Consider the following 18994-nt stretch of genomic DNA (forward strand, 5'->3'; position numbering starts at 1 on the left):
CCCCCCCCGCCTAGAAACGCAACCCGCGCAGGATGGTGGGAAATGTAGTCCTCCGGCTTAGAATGCGCCGGAGTCGCTCGCGGGGGGCGAACGCGTTTCCGAGCGCTCGAGTTGCCGCCTGCAAATGGCTTGGTGCGGGCGCGAAGAGCCCAGGTTTTTCTTTTTTTCCCTTGGCCCCGAGCAAACTCCAGTAAAGACCCAGTTGTATCCTTCGCCGAATAAGTACCACCATCAAATGTTGCCTCGCAGCATGACATTGCGCTTAAAACAACAACAAAGAGGACGTAAAACCCGCTAAATGGTTATTGTTATTTGTGATGTTGATATTTGTTAGATTGTTATTGTTATACTGATATTGTTCCATGTAAATGTTCTATATGTTTTATGTAAACTGCCCAGAGCCGTAGGGAAGGGCGGTATAAAAATCTAAATAAATAAATAAATAATAAAATCACTAGGATTTTCTCTTAGGAAAACGAACCCAGGACTGAGGCCCTAGAAGACCGATTTCCTCGTGAACATGCGTTCTAAAGTGTGGGTCAAAAGATTCCAGCCTTCAGCAGATTTTGTGCCAGTATGCTTTGTGCATGTTCATATAGGGGCTCCTTTTCACTCAATAAAATTACCATCAACCTGAACACTTCTGGGAAGGGTCATGGCCCTATAGAAGAGCATCTTGGCAGGCAGGACCTCACAGTTTCAAGCACTGGCATCTCCAGTTCAAACGACTGGGTAGCAGGTGATGAGAAAGCTGCTGCTATCAGGCCGACAATACAGACCTTGATAGACCCATGGTCTGATTCAGTTTAAGGCCGCTTTGTGTGTGTTCATGTCTGATTAGGTTTCATGACTACTCAGCAGATTTGAACCTTGGCACCTCTCGTCTGAGATGAAACCAGCGCACTGTGGATCTCCGCACAAGGACCCTTTTGCCAATGTGAAATGTTAATGAAAGATAAGTGGTTAACCTACCGTGATATTCTGGATTTTTCTCAAGGGGAGTGTAAAATGAAATCAAGGGGAAATTTAATAAGAAAAAGAACTGTCAAGAGGGGAGGCGAGGAAGTATTCCACAGTAAAGTGGCTGTGTGCTAAACTGAACACAGGTTTCGGGGGGGAGGGGGTGCTGGGGAGGTCTTGTTCGTGTGTTCAGGACAGAATAAACCCTGAGCCAGTTAGAGGCTTCAGATTTGCAGCACCTCTTACAGGAATGTGAAGCTTCACAAAACTTGCTGGGCATGTAGGAGGGCATACCAGGAAGAGGCGCTGCAAGTAAGTGTATGCAATGTCTATGTTTAGAGTTCCAGAATATTCTGGAGTTCTCTTAACATGTCCCACTGTTTTTTGCGGTAGTACTGTTTGTTTAATGCTCATTCCAGCCTGTTCCAGAGACATTTTTTCCTTAGAAAGGCTTAATAAAAATGCAGGAATTCCACTTTTTAATTTCTAAAATATTGTTCTCAGGTATCTGTAATTCACCCTGCTGTTTTTGCAGTACTTTTGGTTGTTTAATGGTAGTTCTGGCCTGTTCTGGATGTTCCAGAGGCTTTTTGGCCTGGTAAGAATTAATAAAGATGATATGTCTCTTCTTTGTTCTTTCTGTTTTTCTTATTTTTTTTCTTTTTACCTGTATTGAAACCCCTTAATAAATAAATATCCATCCCTGTGAGGCAGCCCCACTTCCCCAAATTCATGAGCTCTCTCAATTGTTGCAGTTGTTCATTGTTTCTAAGTTATGTTGCTGTTGCCTATTAATTGAAATGATTATGTGCTCAATCGTTAAAGTAGTTTAATGTGCATTCTGTTTTATTGGTTCTATGTACACTGCCCTGAGATATCACAGTGAGGGGCGGTATATAATTTGAATGAATGAATGAATGAATGAATGAATGAATGAATGAATGAATGAATGAATGAATGAATGAATGAATGAATGAATGAATGAATGAATGAATTTTAAACCTTATATATGTGGAGATTTTATCTTATGTAACCCACCACGAGACAGCTTTGCTGATAGCAGTGGGTAATAAATCTAATTATGATAATTATGGTTTTTGCATGAGTTACTAAAACTGTCTGTCCTTTCAGGAGCTGCTCTGTTGGTCTATCATCAGTGTTCAGCTTTCCTCCAGAAGTTACATTTCAGAGGGATTACTAGAGGCCTTTGGTATCCACATATGGACGCACGCCAAAATGGCTTCCATACAAAGGGTCATCCTCACATTTCCTTCTCATTGCTTTCGCCCTGTAGTTATTGACATGATGTTTTCTCCATGCTTTTGTTTCTTGTCCACCACTGTGCCATCACTAGTAAGCTTTCTGCAAGGGTAGAGGGAATGGTGGGCAGGAAAAGAAATGGTAACAGTTGGGTAAACCCATTGCAAGAACATGGTATTAAACATTGTTTCTTTTCCTCTCATGAATACTGATGATTCTAATCCACTTTAGAAACAAATTCAAGTCTTAAAAGGAAGGGGGGTTATTGTCTGGCAAAATGGAGCTTTGTACCCTGCAGGATCTATTAAGGGTCTGTAGGCAAAGGGTTTAAGAACATTTCTCTGCTAGTATGCCCCACTGAGTACACTTCAATTGTTTTCTGAGTAGACCTGTTTTGTTATGTGCGAAGTCGTGTCCGACCCATCGCGACCCCATGGACAATGATCCTCCAGGCCTTCCTGTCCTCTACCATACCCCGAAGTCCATTTAAGTTTGCACCTACTGCTTCAGTGACTCCATCCAGCCACCTCATTCTCTGTCGTCTCCTTCTTCTTTTGCCCTCGATCGCTCCCAGCATTAGGCTCTTCTCCAGGGAGTCCTTCCTTCTCATGAGGTGGCCAAAGTATTTGAGTTTAGGATTGCTTAATTGTTAATTAACTAAGAGAATGGCCGGCTGTCACTATGTGATCCGGAGCTGATGTCCGGTTGAATTTAGACTGACCCTGCAATGAGGAGGGGATTGGACTAGATGGCCTGTATGGCCCCTTCCAACTCTAGGATTCTTTGGTTTTAATTAGAATCTGTTGGGACTAGGTACTACATTTTATATTTATTAGCTTTAGTATAAAATAAATAAATAAATGTTGTGAGCAGCCCCTGGCCCTGTCTTGAAGAGAAGCTGTGGATTATACACTGAATAAATAAATCCCTGACTGCCTAACACTTATCGAGAATGCTGTTGGTTGTTAAGACGCTACTAGACTCAGGTTGCGTTCTTAAACACAACGCCTCCAAAAAAAACTACTTCTCCCAGGGAGCAAAGCGGCAGAACGATAACGTTACAAACACCCACCCTACCCCCTCAATGTACCTGGGAGCTGTAGTCTTTTAAAGCACAAGAGGAGGAAGGCGCACGCACAACGGCATCCGGTCCCAGAAGGCCGCGGGCGAAGGGCCTCGGAGGGGAGGGGTTGGAGGCTGGGCGGCGCACGCGTGGTGCGTCTCGGCGGGCCGAGGGGTTGCAGCGCTCTTTTGTTTGGCGGAGGTGGACTGAGCGCGGGAGGCCCGTCGTCCAACCGTCTCTCTCTCGCTCGCTCTATTTCTTTTTAAACTTTCAACCCGGCTGCCTTTGCCCGCTCGCAGCGCGCGCTTCCCGTCCACGCGCCGCGCTTTGCTCTTTGTTGTTGCCGCTTTTCCGCTCGGGCGTTCGTGGTGAGGCTGAAACAGGTAAAAAAAAAAAAAAAAAGCGCCGAAAAAAAGGGGGGGGGGAGAGATGCTGGACCGGAGCGCGCGCGCGCGCGGGCTGGGCAGCCATGTTGGGGGGTGGGCTTAGGCGGGGGGGGCACTGGGGGGGTCCATCATGAGGACAGGAGAATGTGAAAAATTAGGCTTCCTAAAGAGGGTGTGAAACATTAGGAAGGCTTTGGGGGGGGGGCAGAGAGAGGCGAAATGGGGAGGGTCTTCCAGAAGCACAATTTGGGGGGGGCTCTCTTTTATTAATGGGTTCAGGGGTGGGCGGGGCTCACCAGAGGTCCTCCAGGGTTGATTCTCTACTCGGCGTGGTTTTTTGTACCTTAAATCAGGGTTGGACAAACTGTATCCCTCCAGAAGTCCATGGACTACAATTCCCATGAGCCCCTGCCAGCGTTTGTAGTCCATGGACATCTGGAGGGACACAGTTTGCCCACCCCTGCCTTAAATGATCATGCCCACCCCCCCTCCTGCTTAGCTGCAGTGGTTTCTGTGGGCCTCTTGGCCTTGGAGTAACCCCGCCCCCCTTTTTGGCTTTCCAGGACCTGAGGGAGGGGGTCGATAAAAGAAGGGAGTGAGTGGTGCTGGGGGGGGGGGGTAGCTTTGCAAAGGGGTGAAGTGTTAAATGGTCTTTGTTAAGTGGGGTATCAAGGAGGGGGAAGACTTCCAAAGAGTGTGCTGGATGGACATTGTTTTGGGGCTGGGCTTGTTACAGATTTGTTTTTGAAAGCAGAGCCTAGAGGGAATGGGGGGGGGGGGAGTTCTAAGACTAAAAGTGTAAAAAGTGAGGGAGGCTCATTTTGTGATGTGGGTGTACGCACAAATCCTGCTTTTTTATCCCCTAAAAAGTTGGAGTGGATTTACTTGTTTATTTCACATTTCATACATCTTCCTTCCAGGAGTTCAAGGTGGTATAACCCATTTCCCCCTCCTCTGTTTTAGTCTCACAGTCTCAGTAAGTTTTGTGGAAAGTGGAGATTTCAGTCCTGGGCATAAAGCATTTAGTTTCCACTTGGGAGTTATGGGAAGATATAAAATGGGGAGAGAAGATGGTTCAGAGAAGATGGTTCTTGTGACCCAGGCTGAAAGACTTATTGGCATGAGGGCTGAGATTGCAGTGTTAGGGGGCCTGGAGAAGTGTTTTTCAGTAGACTGTGGCATGCTAGGGTTCATTGTTTTGGCAACTGTGCTAGTGGAAGATATCCTAGGCAGGTGTGTATGATAGATGGGTATCATTGAATTGCACAGGTGTCAGTGTACATCAGGACAGGGGTAGCCAAACTGGCTTTCCAGATGTCCATGGACTACAATTACCATGAGCCCATGCCAGCACACCCCTGATTTAAGGAATGGAGTTGGGTGGGAATGCTGGGTGAGTCCAGATATATATACAAATAATAAAGCTACAAGGAATAACTTGGTTGAACTTATTAGAAATGGCAGAGGGTGTGAGTGATGAAGGTGATAGATTAATTATGAATGTAGATATGGTGCCGCTGATGGATGTGCTTGCAAAGAAACCCAGGTTAGCACAATCATGCCAGAGCCCTGATAATGTAGACTTCGTAAAGAATCCCTTGTCCCTTGGTAAATATATTTCAGTTGATGGTAGGTCTGCTCTGTAGGAGGAAGTGGTGTTAAAAGATAACCTGTGGGGGTGCTATTTGGAAAGGGGATAGGCAAGAGCATTGTAGGATGGGCCTCACTTTGGCAACTAAAAGGTTGCATGTAGTCACATGAGGAGGGAATGTTTATTCTTTTTAAATCTTGCTTTTCCCACTCTTGGGAATCTGAAGACCTGCTTGGATAAAGGAAGTGTCTTAAGCCAAGCTGGGTTCCTTCGTGAAACTCTCAATGAATGTTCATGTACCTTACTGTTCCTGGTAGATTCAAATAGATAGTTCAGTAGCACCTTTAAGACCAGCAAAGATTTATTCAAAGTGTGAGCTTTCGAGTGCAAGAATTCTTCCTCAGACTGTGAACTCTCTTCATATGAGGAGAATTTATCGTCTGAGGAAGAGTGCTTGTGCTCAAAAGCTCACACCTTGAATAAATCTTTGTTGGTCTTAAAGGTGCTGATTTTATTGTTCCTCGTAATTTTTATTAGCTGTGTGCATGGGAATCATTCCCCCCTCCCAGCAGTCTTGGCTTCATGGCCTCCACATCTCAGTCTCATCTGTGTTTGTGCAATTCAAAAGTTTGTAGCCAACATTTTGGACTTCAGCTGCTTCGGTGCAAGATGTCCCTTAATTTGTCCATTGCACTCCAGTGCTTCCAGTCACCAGCACTAGCCATATAGCATAAGGAAAAGGTACATAGTATTCATGTGGGTGGAAGACGAGTCTGTTTTTATACTCCACTTTTCTTGACTTACAATTGCCTTTTCTTCCTCTCCATACAACAGGCACCCTGTGAGGTAGGTGGGGCTGAGAGAGCTCTGAGAGAACTGTGGATGGCCCAAGTGTCACTCAATAGGCTGCATATGAAGGACTGGGGAATCAAACTCTGTTCTCCGGATTAGACTCCACTGCTCTGGGCTGCTACACCACAGCTGACCGAAGAGCAGCAGCAGCAGCAAGTGAATGAGGTTATGAATGGGTTGTAACTGGGAGGGGTGCAAAATACATGCAAGAAAGAGGATAGAAATGTTGAGAAGAAAGGGCTATAAAATGGAAACAAAGCACACGGTGTTATTTATTAGTACATTTTTATCCTGCTCTTCCTCCAAAGGCTTCAGGGCAGCGTGCATAGTTCTTATTTTTCGTTCTATCCTCTTTGCAACCCTGTGTGGTAGGCTAGGTTGAACGTTGCCCAGCAAGGTTTGCAGCAAAATGGCCCCTTGGATCTGGGTCCCTCTAGCATTGTCACCCCCACACCAGAGCCCTGTTCCTACATAGGGTTTTTTTTAATGGACCTTTGTTATGGAGGCATCACTCGGCTTGAAATCCTTAGAAGACCAGACCTCTTCACCGTCCAGTTTTAGGTCTGAAAATGAAGTACTGTTGCAAACCTCTTTAGAAAATATCAGGATTCTTTTGGCTGCAAGTGGCCCACAGTTCCACTCTCCTCCTTTGATGCCTTCCCTTGTCCTTTGTACAGGCTTCAGTGTAATTGAGAGGCTTAAACTGAAATCCTGCCATTTCATAAAAGCTGTTGTGATGCCTGGTGAGGAGCCTTGCTTTATCACCCACAGGTACCTTCAGACCCCTATGTGTGAAGCTCTTGGCCTCCCTCCATGAATCCTGACACTTTTTGATTGCTATGGATGTGCTTGCAGAGAAGATGGCAATACCCAAAGGCAATGAGGAGTATCATTATGGGTCAGAAGGCACACTCTGACTCAGCTCTTATGACTTCTGAGTCTCATGGTTTCAAATATTTAGGGTTAGTTGACCATCCAATCTCAGATTAGTAATAGAGTTGGCTGCACTTGAAACCATACTTGATTTGCAGATTTGTCTTCTCTGTCTCCTCAACTTCCCTCTCCCCCAACTCCAGTTGACTTATTAAGAAGTTCAGTGTTGCTGCCATTCAAACCTTCCCTCTCCCCCCCCCCACACACTTTGAAAAAGAGGTTAGGATTATGTTTATGCACTGCATTTGAGGGACTATTTGACTATACTGCCCAAGGAAAGAAAGCCAGATCCTGAAGATGAAGCTCAAAAACTTTGGCCACCCCATTAGAAGGAAGCACTCCCTGGAGAAGAGCCTAATGCTGGGAGCGATTGAGGGCAAAAGAAGAAAGGATGGCAGAGAATGAGGTGGCTGGATGGAGTCACTGAAGCAGTCGGTGCGAGCTTAAATGGACTCCGGGGAATGGTAGAGGACAGGAAGGCCTGGAGGATCATTGTCCGTGGGGTCGCGATGGGTCGGACACAAATTTGCACCTAACAACAACTGCCCAAGGAGCACTGCGCTATGCCAATTCCAACAGGTTGGTGATCCCTGGCCCAAGAGAGGTATGTCTTGCCTCAAATAGGGCCGGAGCATTATTGGTCCTGGCCCCTACCTGGTGGAATGAGCTCTTGAGGGCCCTATTGGAACTGTGGCCTGCAAAATGGAGCTCTTCCACCCAAAGTGTTTGGTTGGGGCCAGTGAACTCTAGCATAAGAACATGGACTCCTGTTTGTATAGATAACTCCCTCCACGAAACCCAAAACTGAAATTAGAACTCTGTTGACATTGCTAAAGAGCAACATGAGCCATCAGTTGGCTTGATTGTTTTTAACAGGTGTTAATTACCATGTTTAATCTTAAAAGTTGCTTTATTGCATTTTTATGAATTGACTCTATCAAAATGTTGGAAACCACTCTGAGCCAGCCACGTGGGAAGGGCGGGAAATAAATGGCACAAATAAATAAATAATGATCTGTCTGTGTTTGTCTCACCCAGTGCTTTCCTGGGTTAGATGCAATGTTAACTTTTGATAGTGGCCTTTGCTTTCTGAGTGATTTGTTTTGTCGGTTACACTGTATTGTAAACTGGCTTCTCTTTGTAAACATTTCCCCACCTATGCATAAGCGCAACACAGCTGCCTTTCCATCCTTGGTAGCTGGAAGTATAAATCTCCTATCTGCCCAATAATGGCTGAGCACTTCATGCATCCGTGGAAGTGAGTCCTGATGCGCAAAAGCTTAGATGTTGTTCCTCCCCAGGCTCCTGTTTGGCTTTGCACACCCTTTAGAAATCTTCCCCCTTCCTCCCCATCCTGCTGCTGTTCCTGGGCCTCTCTCCCTAGCCAACCATCCTTCACTGCAAACGAGCCCCATTTCCTCTGAACCCTGGCTGTGCTTGACGGCCCCTTTTGTCTGCGTTTTATCAGACCCCGACTGAGACCAGCGTCTCCTCCTGCTGAGAGATGCTTTGCCTGCGGGAGACCGGCACAGCTTTCATTTTTCCGGTAGACGCTAACTTTTCATTTCCAGAAATGGCAAGCTGTTTAATCTCCCCTGCTCACTGGGTGCCCTTGTGGGGCCTTTACCTCATCCTCGGTGTGATCCTCATTTCATGCATTCAGACCTCAAGTCTCGCCGTTCTTAAAGGGAGAGAAGCGGGGGCTCCTGCTTGCTTGCTTAGCCGTGAAGAATCAGAGTCAACCACCAACAGAAGAGCTTCACCATACAAGGCTCAACAGCACTAAAATGCCTCTATGTGCAGTGGCCATGTCCAGTTGCAGCAGAGAGATTGGACAGAGCCTCCAGTGTGATCCAGGATGGGGAAATGCATGCGTTCTGTGGTATTGTTGTGTTATGCCTCCCTAGATGTGGAGGAGAAGAGCTATCAAGCAAGGGTTGAACTTCCCTTCTGGTGCCCATTGATGTTAGCGGGCCTTTGGTGCTTCCCGTAGTGCTCTTAAGTTTGCAGTTGCTTATTTGTTTCTCTGTTTAGGTGTCTTCTGACTCCAGTGGGTATCCCAAGCAGCTTACAACGTTGTTCCCTTCCTCTCGACAATCCCCCTGTGACCTAGTGCAGGCCGAGAGTGTGTGTGGCTTCATGACACCGTGAGGATCTCGCACTGTGCACTACACCCCATGCTCTTTTTCCATGTAACTTAAACAGTGAAAGACAAAGTGTAGGGTAGATATAGGAGAAACATTCTGAAATACACGTGGTCTGTCACAGTGGATCAGTGGGAATAAAACTACCAGTGACTTAAATCAGGGGTAGTCAACCTGTGGTCCTCCAGATGTCCATGGACTACAATTCCCATGAGCCCCTGCCAGCAAACACAGGTTGACTACCCCTGACTTAAATAATGAGCCTGTGTGTGTACAGGATGCATTTGGTGAACTACGGTTTGTTATGGCTGTTAATTCCAAGGCGTTGCTATTTGCTTTCTCCTTTTCGTGGTGACAGTTACTGCGCCTGTCTTGGTGCCTGACCCTCTGCTTGCATCTTTTTCTCTCACAGCCTCCCTTTAAGCTGCAAAACTGGCGAGCACAATGGGAAAAAAGCAGAACAAGAAGAAAGTGGAGGAGGTCCTAGAAGAAGAGGAGGAAGAATACGTGGTGGAGAAGGTCCTTGACAGGCGGGTGGTGAAAGGCAAAGTTGAATACCTGCTCAAGTGGAAGGGCTTCTCAGAGTAAGGCTCCTTTTCTTCTCTTTGGGTCTTGCCCTGCATGCTCTCAAATGTGAAAGTTCGCCCACATGGACATGCAAGTCATCTGTGGCTTATCAATAGCTGAGTAGAAGTCTTGGCTGTAGGGCAGGGGTGCCCAATATGGTGCCCACCAGATGCATATAGGACAGGGATAGTCAGACTGCACCCCCCCAGATGTCCATGGACTACAATTCCCATCTGAAGGGCCACAGTTTGACTACCCCTGATATAGGATGTGGGTGGGGCCAGATAGAGCTCTTGCCCAGCAAGACTTCTGATGGGCCACTGGAGATGCAATTGTTTGGGCAGCTTAAAATAACACTTTTTCAGTGGCAGCTGCTTCCACATTCTTAAAATTATCCCTATTCTCCCCCACGCTTAGGCTGCCTCTGTGCCCGTGTGGCTGCAGTGGTCATTTTGTGGCTATGCCCGCCTCCCTGTGTCAGGATTCCAAAGGTGCCTGCAGGTTTCCAGATGTTGGGGGTCTCTACTGTGGAGAATGAAAAAAAATCAGATTCTAGGTGATTACAAAAAGAACAGTTACAGTGAATGCTTCCAGCACAGGTTTGGATTTTGTAACCTGCCCACAGTGATGTCTGTGAGCTGATGACTTAACACGCAGCCGGTTCCTGCCCTCATTTCTCTTTGCCTTTCTCTCATTGCTATAGAATTTAGGGCTTCAGGAAGATTGTGTTCCTGCAGAAGGTTTTGTTTATTATTTTTACATTTATATTCCACCGTTCCTGGCACAACTGGCTCATGGTAGATCACACCAAGCAAAGGAAACAATGGCCATCTAAACCCCCCCCCTTCCCAACTACCTCCCCATAACCCCATCCTTCCAGTGCTGCCAAGAAACCCCAGGTTTTCTTGAAACCCTAGTTGAGAAAGCCTGGAGTCTGCCCCCGCTACAGTCTAGATGACTCTGCGATCTGCTTCCTGATAAGAACACCAACGAGGGAGATGTCACCAATTTTTCGTTGGCTTTCAATCTGTTTGAATGTTTTTAATTCTGATGTATTTATTAAATGTTGTAAACCATCCCGAGACGGTAGGCCTGATAGGTGTGGGTTATAAATCTAGTCTAGTAATAAATAAATAACAATAAAGGTAACAAACGAATGACAAATGTACAGTGTGGCCTCTGAACAAATACATATTTCTCACTTGGGAGGGGCTCTACTGAAAATGAGTCTGTGCTAGATGAGCAGCAATATCTACTCTCCAGAAAGGGTGACCTAGCATGGCAAAGGAATAATCAGGCCTTGCCTCAGAACAGTCTCCTGCTTGTTGAAGCTGCAAATCCAGTGGGCTTGAACAGGTGTATGTAGCCATGGAAGGCTGCTGTGCCATTCTGTTTTCTCTTTTCAGGTGATGCATCTCCTGAGGCCAGGAGTTGGCCGGGAATAACATAGACAACTGAGACCCTAGCAGCGTTGTTCTTTCCCTTTCCTTCCTTTTCCCATCTAGATTCTGTTGCATTCTGTCAGCTTCAGATCAAACTAAGCAACCTTGCCAAGCTTGTAACTTTGATCATGCTTTACGGGGGTGGTCTGCTTTTTCATCTTGGTAATAGTACCTGGCTTCTTATGGAACATAAGTTTAGGTGTAACATTTATTCATACCTCAGGCTTTTAAAAAACACTCATCAGTAGCAGTGAGTGGAAGAATTTCCAGAGTCCATAATGAGGCAGACTGTTTATTTCTGCTAAAGTTCAAGTGATGGATTGGCGTATGCCGAAATGCCAGCCTTTCCATAAGCAGCTTTTAACTGCAAAAAATATTTTTCAGTCCTGTCCAGCTAATAAGAGTTCTGTGGTTGCAGTGAAGATAACACGTGGGAACCGGAGGAGAACCTCGACTGCCCTGACCTCATTGCAGAGTTCCTGCAGTCCCAGAAAACGGCACATGAGAGTGACAAGTCAGAGGGAAGCAAGCGCAAGGCCGAGTCGGATTCTGAGGACAGGGGGGAGGAAAGCAGACCAAAGAAAAAGAAGGAGGAGGTAAGGTGGATTCTCCCCAGCAGTGCCTCAGGGGGGTCTGCTGGTGCCGCGAGGCAGGAATACAGTTGTAAGTGAGGAGGAGCAGAGGTCCATATTAATTTTTTGAAATGAGTTGCACTTCCTTGAATGGCATCACACTTACACTGCAGCAGTACAAAAGAAGCCATCTGCTGTGGATAGTTTCAGCACCAGGTGTGTGTTCTGATCCCCCCTGACGAAGCCTACACAGCAAAACATGTAGGGACTTTATAAGGAGTAGATTTATTTTACAAGCTGGTATTCTTTTTATTTTGTGGTATATGGCTAGGTTCAGCTCACTTGTTTTCTTTATCCTTACAATGCAACCCCTGAAATATTTAACTATTGGTGGCTAACGAAAATAGGCTAAGAAAACAACACGAGAGGCCCCTTCCAAAGAATTCACATTCCCCTCTTCCTTCTGCTGCACTCTCTCCTACCACCCAGTCATCTTTTCTGTTCAGTTCTCAGCATTTCCATCTAGGCAAATAGTTTGCCATAGTGTGGAATAAGATGCTGGCCTGGATGGGCTGCTGTGCTGGTGCATCTCTCCTCCCCACCCACCCCCCGCGCAGATTTACTCCTTTCTCGGCATAATGTTATTTTCCCCAACTTTTACATACATTCTTAGACCTAAACTCATTTTTCTCCTCTACTTTCTTCCCTGTTTTCAGTTGGAACTTTTCCACTTCCCAGTTCATCTTTGATCACCCCTTTGCCTAACTGACTTACCTGGGTTAAAAGTTTAATTTGAGCTGGATCTTTCTGGAACTTAGTTCTGGATCCACTTACAGTGCTGAGCTGTAGCTCTGAAACACTTTCAGGAATGCAGAGTTTTCCAGAACAGCTTGAGCTTGGGCAGTACCTTAATTAAAACAGCCCAGAGCGTACCAACTAGAATAGAATCCCTCTTGTTCCTCCATGAGACTGGCTCCTAAGTTCTTCGAACCTTTTTATATCCTGGGCTGGGAAGTTGCTGTGGCCGTGCTTTCCTCCTGTCCGGTGAAACAAGCAACTATGCAAGGGATCTTCACCACCCCACCCACCTCTGGCACACATACTCAAAAGCATCTATTCTGTGTTCATTCTTCGTAATGGTCTCATGTTGACATAAGGGGTGGATGAGGGCAAAATAGAAAGTCAGAATACTCTTGTCACTCTAAACAATGGTGCACTTGATGTAATCTGTAACATATATAAAACGTGACCGAGGTTGTGGGAAGAGTTCTACAGATTCATCACCTACCTGATAGGGCCCCCGGGGAGTCACTTGCCCCAGAACACCAATCGGGGGTGCATCCCACCCTGGTCTGCCTCTGCCTCTTCTTTGGTCCTCTGGAGCACGGGTAGTCAACCTGTGGTCCTCCAGATGTCCATGGACTATAATTCCCATGAGCCCCTGCCAGCAAACGCTGGCAGGAGCTCATGGGAATTGTAGTCCATGAACATCTGGAGGACCACAGGCTGACTGCTCCTGCTCTAGAGTATCACTCACCCCAGAGGATCAATCCGATGGTTGATGCCCCACCTCCAACCATCTCCATCATCTCCTTCCACCTAGAGGAAAAGCCAACATTCAAGTACACCAACCAAACAGGCTGGGGCAGGTGAGAAGAGGCTGGCCTGCAGACCAGACCCAGGTAGGCCAGTGCGGCCTCTCGGGCTGGCCACCTGCCAGATATCTGAGGGGGGCAGGACCACGGGAAATAATGCCCAGCATCAGGAAGGCAGGCCCCAAAATGCCCACCTGTCCCACTGCATTCCTAGGCCTGCACAGGCTTCAACAGTGCTCATCGGGGTCGAGGGGATGCCTGGCCCCAGCCTCAGTGGGCCTGCAGTGACCTCCACATGTCTCCTTGCTGACAATCTCCCAGCCCCATTCGGTATGAACTGCCACAGTGGGGGAGACCTTCCATGTGGCCACCCTGTCCCATGCAGGGCCATGAGACACTTCCACTTGGCCTCCCAGTCCCAGGCAGGGTCGCAGGATGCTTCTCTGCTGCCCCCCTCCTTGTGGGGTGAGTGCTGGTGCTATCAGGGTAGCGGGGACACTGGTGTGTCCCCTGTCCATGCGCTCACAGCTGCCACATGCTCCCAGTCAACTCCAGATCTGCCCACAGAAGAGTCAGCAGCGGTCTGATGGGTTGCCACCAACTCCCCCCACACACACACACACACGCTGAGACCGGTACGGGGAGGAGGGGGAATACCTGCCTGCTTTAAAGGTGGCTTGCAAGCCAACTCCAGCCCTCGCTATGTGCCCACAGGGAGAGGGAGTAGGGGGCACTGCTGCTGGCGAGTGGGGGCCTGCCAGCTTCTATCGGTGGGGGGTGGGGCTGCCACGTGGGGTGAGGGCCTTGCGCATGCGCCCCACCCCCCTTCCTAGTATCCGGTGCATTCCTGGCTGCACTGGGCATTGCTGCTAGTATGCAATATAAAGCAGAGCTAAGAATTGATACAAATAACCATGGTAGCTTCCCCCAGGGTAAATGCAGGTTCTGTGAGAATGGCTGAATGCTTGCCTGAGGGAAGCATTTCCCTGCCTCGTTCCTGACTTGGACTTGGGCACGCCAGGATCTTAGCAGTGAATTGGGAATGGATTTTTGTGAGGCTGATGTTGATTTTGTTTTGCGGTACCTAGTGATACGAAGTCAAGCTCCATGTCTGTCTGATGTGTTTCTGTCTGTCTGTCTCTCTCTGTGCCTCTAAATAGCAGTGAGCATAAATGTTCCAATTTAGAGCAATCAGTTGCAGTGTTTGATGAGCTGTGTACTTGCATGCTGTCCAAGGCAGAGTTTAATTTTCCCCCATTGTTGTAAGCTGCCTTGAGTGAGGACAGGCTCAGGATTGAGGTTTTCTAAATAAATAATAATATCATTATTCCCTCAGGCTGACAAGCCTCGGGGCTTCGCAAGAGGCTTTGAGCCAGAGCGGATCATTGGTGCCACGGATTCCAGTGGGGAGCTGATGTTTCTGATGAAGTGGTGAGTGTGCCTCTTGGTGTTTGCATTTCCTTTAACAGAAAAGTGGGAGAGTTCTGATGTAAAAATTTGGAAGGCGATGCTACTGTGGGAATCTATAATGATATCACATAGAATTGGACCCACCAGTTTGGCCCTTGATGGGGTACTATGAACAGGTCAGTGAAGGGGCCGGTACAGATTCTCCTGGTTGCAGTATTCTTCTGGTCACTATCTGATGACTTGGTCAGTTTCATGATCTCCCCTTTGTGCTTCCAGGTGAAAGGTTGACCTTTAGTTCTATGATAAAATGACTTGGTCCTGTAGCCTATTCCCATCATCCTTCCATTTCTTTTGAGGTAGGAGGGGCAGTTGGGCATCAGACATTAAGTGGGAGACTGGAGAGGTTTTCCAGATTCAGTATTTTGGTTAGTGATCGCATAGTGCTTAAATACTGCAGCAGAGTGTTTTGTGTTGTTCAGGTCTTTCACGTTGGCTAATCTCATCTTCCTACTAATTGTAGGGTTCTCATTAAGGGTATGCAAGAAAATCCCCAAACCCCAATAATGCTTGGGTTTGGGTATATTGAACCCCCTAAATACTGGTATTTCAAATATTCCTGAATCCCAATGCTGGTATGGTATTCCGATTTGGTTAATATTTGAGAATGCCAAAAAAAATTGCGCTATTATACGCTATGGTGATCATTATAGTCAATGTTCCCCATAGGGTATGATGGAGAATTGATCTAGGAGTATCTGGGCTCAGGTGTGGCCTGTTTTTTTGAGTTCAAGATACCAGATTTGCTAGTGCCACTCTTCAAGTTTGGAAAAGATTGGACTGGGGTCCAATTCTGTGGGCCCCCAAAGAAGATGCCCCCATCCTCTATTGTTTCCAATCGAGAGGTATTTAACCTTTAAAGGGAATGCAGTCACTTTAAAATGTAAATGCCTTTTTTCAAACTAAAGCAGCCTCCAAAGTGTTTAAAGGGCTTGTAATTTTTAAACTTTCTCCAAAGCACAAGTTCACCTGGAAGGTATTTAAAGAGACCCTTTATAAACACACTTCAGATATCTGGTAATCCTGGAAAAAAAAAGATTTTTTATCTTTGGGGGGCCAGCCATTTCAGATAGCCAAAAATATATTTGGCTGAAGTAGTACTCAGAGATTTGTTAGGATATTTTTTCAGTTCAGATTAGCTGAATGTACACCCTTAGTTCTTGTATTTATTTAGTCTTAGATTTATATACCCCCCTTCCTGAAAAACAGGCTCTGGGTGTGTGTCAAGATGCCAGAAGAGAGCTAACTGTTTGCCCGAGTTAGTTTCAGAAGAAGAATTGGTTCTAATATGCCGCTTTTCTCTACCCAAAGGAGTCTCGAAGCGGTTTACAGTCGCTTTCCCTTTCCCCACAACAGACACCCTGTGAGGGAGGTGAGGCTGAGAGAACCCTGATATTACTGAAGAAGAAGAGGAGTTGGTTCTTGTATGCCACTTTTCTCTACCCGAAGGAGTCTCAAAGCAGCTTAGTCGCCTTCCCTGTCCTCTCCCCACAACAGACACCCTGTGAGGTGGGTGAGGCTGAGAGACCCCAGATATTACTGCTCGGTCAGAACAGCTTTATCAGTGCTGTGGGGAGCCCAAGGTCACCCAGCTGGTTGCGCGTGAAGGAGTGCAGAATCTAACCTGGCTCGCCAAATTAGAAGTCCGCACTCATAACCACTACACCAAACTGGCTCAGACTGTATCACTCTATTATATAACTTTGAGCAGACTTCCATTTTGTAGCTGTGCTCCATGCTGGGAGGAGAATGTCAGGATTGTTAGAATCCCTGCCATAAATTAGCCTGAGTTCTTCCATGACAGTTATATTGCTTGGCGCCTGGTTGCTCCAGGCCCTGTAATCATGCTAACTAGTAGAAAGTGAAATATATGTTGTTGTAACTCTTATCACTTGTTGGGGCCTCTCGGCTGGGCCTGGTTTCGCTATCAACCGTGGACAACAGTCAAGGCCATGAGAATGTATCACTGTTTTTAATTGCATGTGTCTCCTCTCTCCTTCTCCCCTCCCTTGGGAACTTTCAAGTTTTGGGCGGGAGAATTGTATTGATAAGAAGAAGCAAATCTGCCTTCAAGTCAGATTTGACTTCGCCAGTCTTGATGTTTGTAGTGCTTCTCAATAAAGCTTTCTTATAATTAAGAAGCTAGTTGTGAGTTCTTTCAACGTCTGACAGAGAAACTGTAGCTGCTATGCTCCTTTCCTACATTGAGAAACATGGCACTATCAGTTACAAAGGCTGAGGAGCATCTCTTCATCTGCTAAGACAGTACTAGCTGTGCTTAAGATCTGTCTCTGTTCAAGCCTCTTTAGACTAAACCAGAGGTGGCCAAATTGGCTCTCCAGATGTCCATGGACTACAATTCCCATGAGCCCCTATCAGCATGGAATTGTAGTCCATGGACATCTGGAGAACCACAATTTGACCACCCCTGGACTAAACGATGCCAGACCATTGTATAATTACCGCTGAAATGTCCAGCAGTGATTGAACTTACATACAAGATAAACAGTGAGTGGCTGGAGTGTTTTAACAGTTCCCACAGCCTGTGTTTTAAGATAAGGAAAACGGCTGGAAATCTTTAAACAAACACTTCAGAGGGACAGGTGTTCCTAGGTGCTGGGACAGCAGCCTCAGACATCCACAGCTGAAAAAATACCATCAATGCATCTTGGGGTCTTTCCACTGAAGTTTTCTCTTCCTTTGCCACTTGGCTCTACAGGAAGAATTCTGATGAAGCTGACCTGGTCCCTGCCAAGGAAGCAAACATCAAGTGCCCACAGGTGGTCATTTCATTCTACGAGGAGAGGCTGACATGGCACTCCTACCCCTCGGAGGACGACGACAAAAAGGAGGACAAGAACTAGCCTTCCTTCCTCTCCATCCCCATCCCTCTTTTGGCCAATTTTTGTATTAAAACATCGAGACTATGGGTTTGAGCATGAAACAAGGAAGCAAAGAGGCTCTTGTCTGGGGGAGGGGGGAAAGGTGACCTCTGTAGAAAACAGGACAGTTTTCTGTGCCTTGCCCAGCTTGGCACAGTAGCACACTCTTTCCTTCCTTCCTTGCTCATGTCCGTGTAGGGAAGGAGAGGAGGATGGGGCGAGTCTTTCCCGGCTGTTACTTGCTTGGGGGGGATGAAGCAGAAACAACTCCATGCAGGACAAAGCCTGGAGCCTGCCAAAAGGAACAGCAGGTTGGGGGGCTGCGTGTTCTCTGAAGACCATCTTGGACTTGCAGCCTTTCTTCCAGATAGTGTTAATGGCATTTTTACGGTTTAGCATGTGTGTAGGCTTCCTTTCTCCTTTTTGCTAATATTGGTGTATCATTGATTGAGGGGGGGGTACTTTCTGATTAATTTGGGATTGGAATTATCCAGGCTCTGGATCCAAACTTGCAGTTCGTAAGAAATCATGTGCCTCTTACTGCAAAGAAAAAGTGAGAGGTTCAGGGCGGGAGGGGGGGTGTCTATCTTAAGTGTTAAAAGTTGAAGAGGTGGCAGTCATGAATGCAGTTAGCCACCAGAATTTTCACATTATTTCCAGAAAAGGAGATGAGGAAGTGTCCTCTTCCCCCCCCCCCTCCCGTACTGGGGGCACTGCTGTTGACAGTGGCCCAGCAAACTTTTCTTATAGTGTTACTAATTCTGTATCATTACTTTTATTCTATGAAGCATTTCTGGGGTGCTGTGTCTTTTGTTTTGGTTTCTTCCCCTCCCCCCCCCCCCCACTCCAAAGTACATATGTGAATTTCAAACTTTCTTTTAAAAAAAAATCTAGGTATTTTAGGGAAGGAAAGCAGGGATGAAATCTACCCCTCTACAGCACAATGTAGATTTCAAACCATTCTGCAAAAGCTATTTTCTGTTCAGACGTGGGGCATTACTAGTTGCTTTCCTTGCCCTGGTCTTCTGCTGATATTTCATTTTTAATCAAATAAGTCTTTGTTTTTACAAATTTTACCTCTGAAGTTTGCTCCACATCCCATTAAACCACCAACTTCTCCTTGGCGGGGTGGTCTGTACGTAGAAATGTATTGTATAAACCTTTTTTAAGATTAAGCATGTGTTTTAGGTTTGTGTGAAAATGTTGTCTAAAACTTAAGTGTTTGGATTTTAACTTCATACTGAACTGTCCTTTTGTCTCAATAAAACTTTAGATTTATA

General features: G+C 46.4%; 1 protein-coding gene across 1 annotated transcript; it reads left to right on the forward strand.

Annotated features, from left to right (window-relative positions):
• The first annotated feature begins 3412 nt into the window (after positions 1-3412).
• Positions 3413-18994, forward strand: CBX1 (chromobox 1). The gene is made up of 5 exons (XM_077313096.1): positions 3413-3666; positions 9602-9773; positions 11617-11794; positions 14702-14796; positions 17552-18994. Exons 2-5 carry the CDS (start codon positions 9634-9636, stop codon positions 17694-17696), a joined length of 558 nt encoding a protein of 185 aa, XP_077169211.1. The 5' UTR covers positions 3413-3666; positions 9602-9633; the 3' UTR covers positions 17697-18994.

Source organism: Paroedura picta, chromosome 16, assembly GCF_049243985.1.
Source record: "Paroedura picta isolate Pp20150507F chromosome 16, Ppicta_v3.0, whole genome shotgun sequence".
Taxonomy (NCBI): Eukaryota; Metazoa; Chordata; class Lepidosauria; order Squamata; family Gekkonidae; genus Paroedura; species Paroedura picta.

Coding starts and splice junctions, on each gene's coding strand:
- CBX1 (XM_077313096.1), top strand. CDS start 9,634: ATGGGAAAAAAGCAGAACAAGAAGAAAGTGGAGGAGGTCCTAGAAGAA. Junction 9,774..11,616: donor AAGTGGAAGGGCTTCTCAGA/GTAAGGCTCCTT, acceptor CTGTGGTTGCAG/TGAAGATAACACGTGGGAAC. Junction 11,795..14,701: donor CAAAGAAAAAGAAGGAGGAG/GTAAGGTGGATT, acceptor TTATTCCCTCAG/GCTGACAAGCCTCGGGGCTT.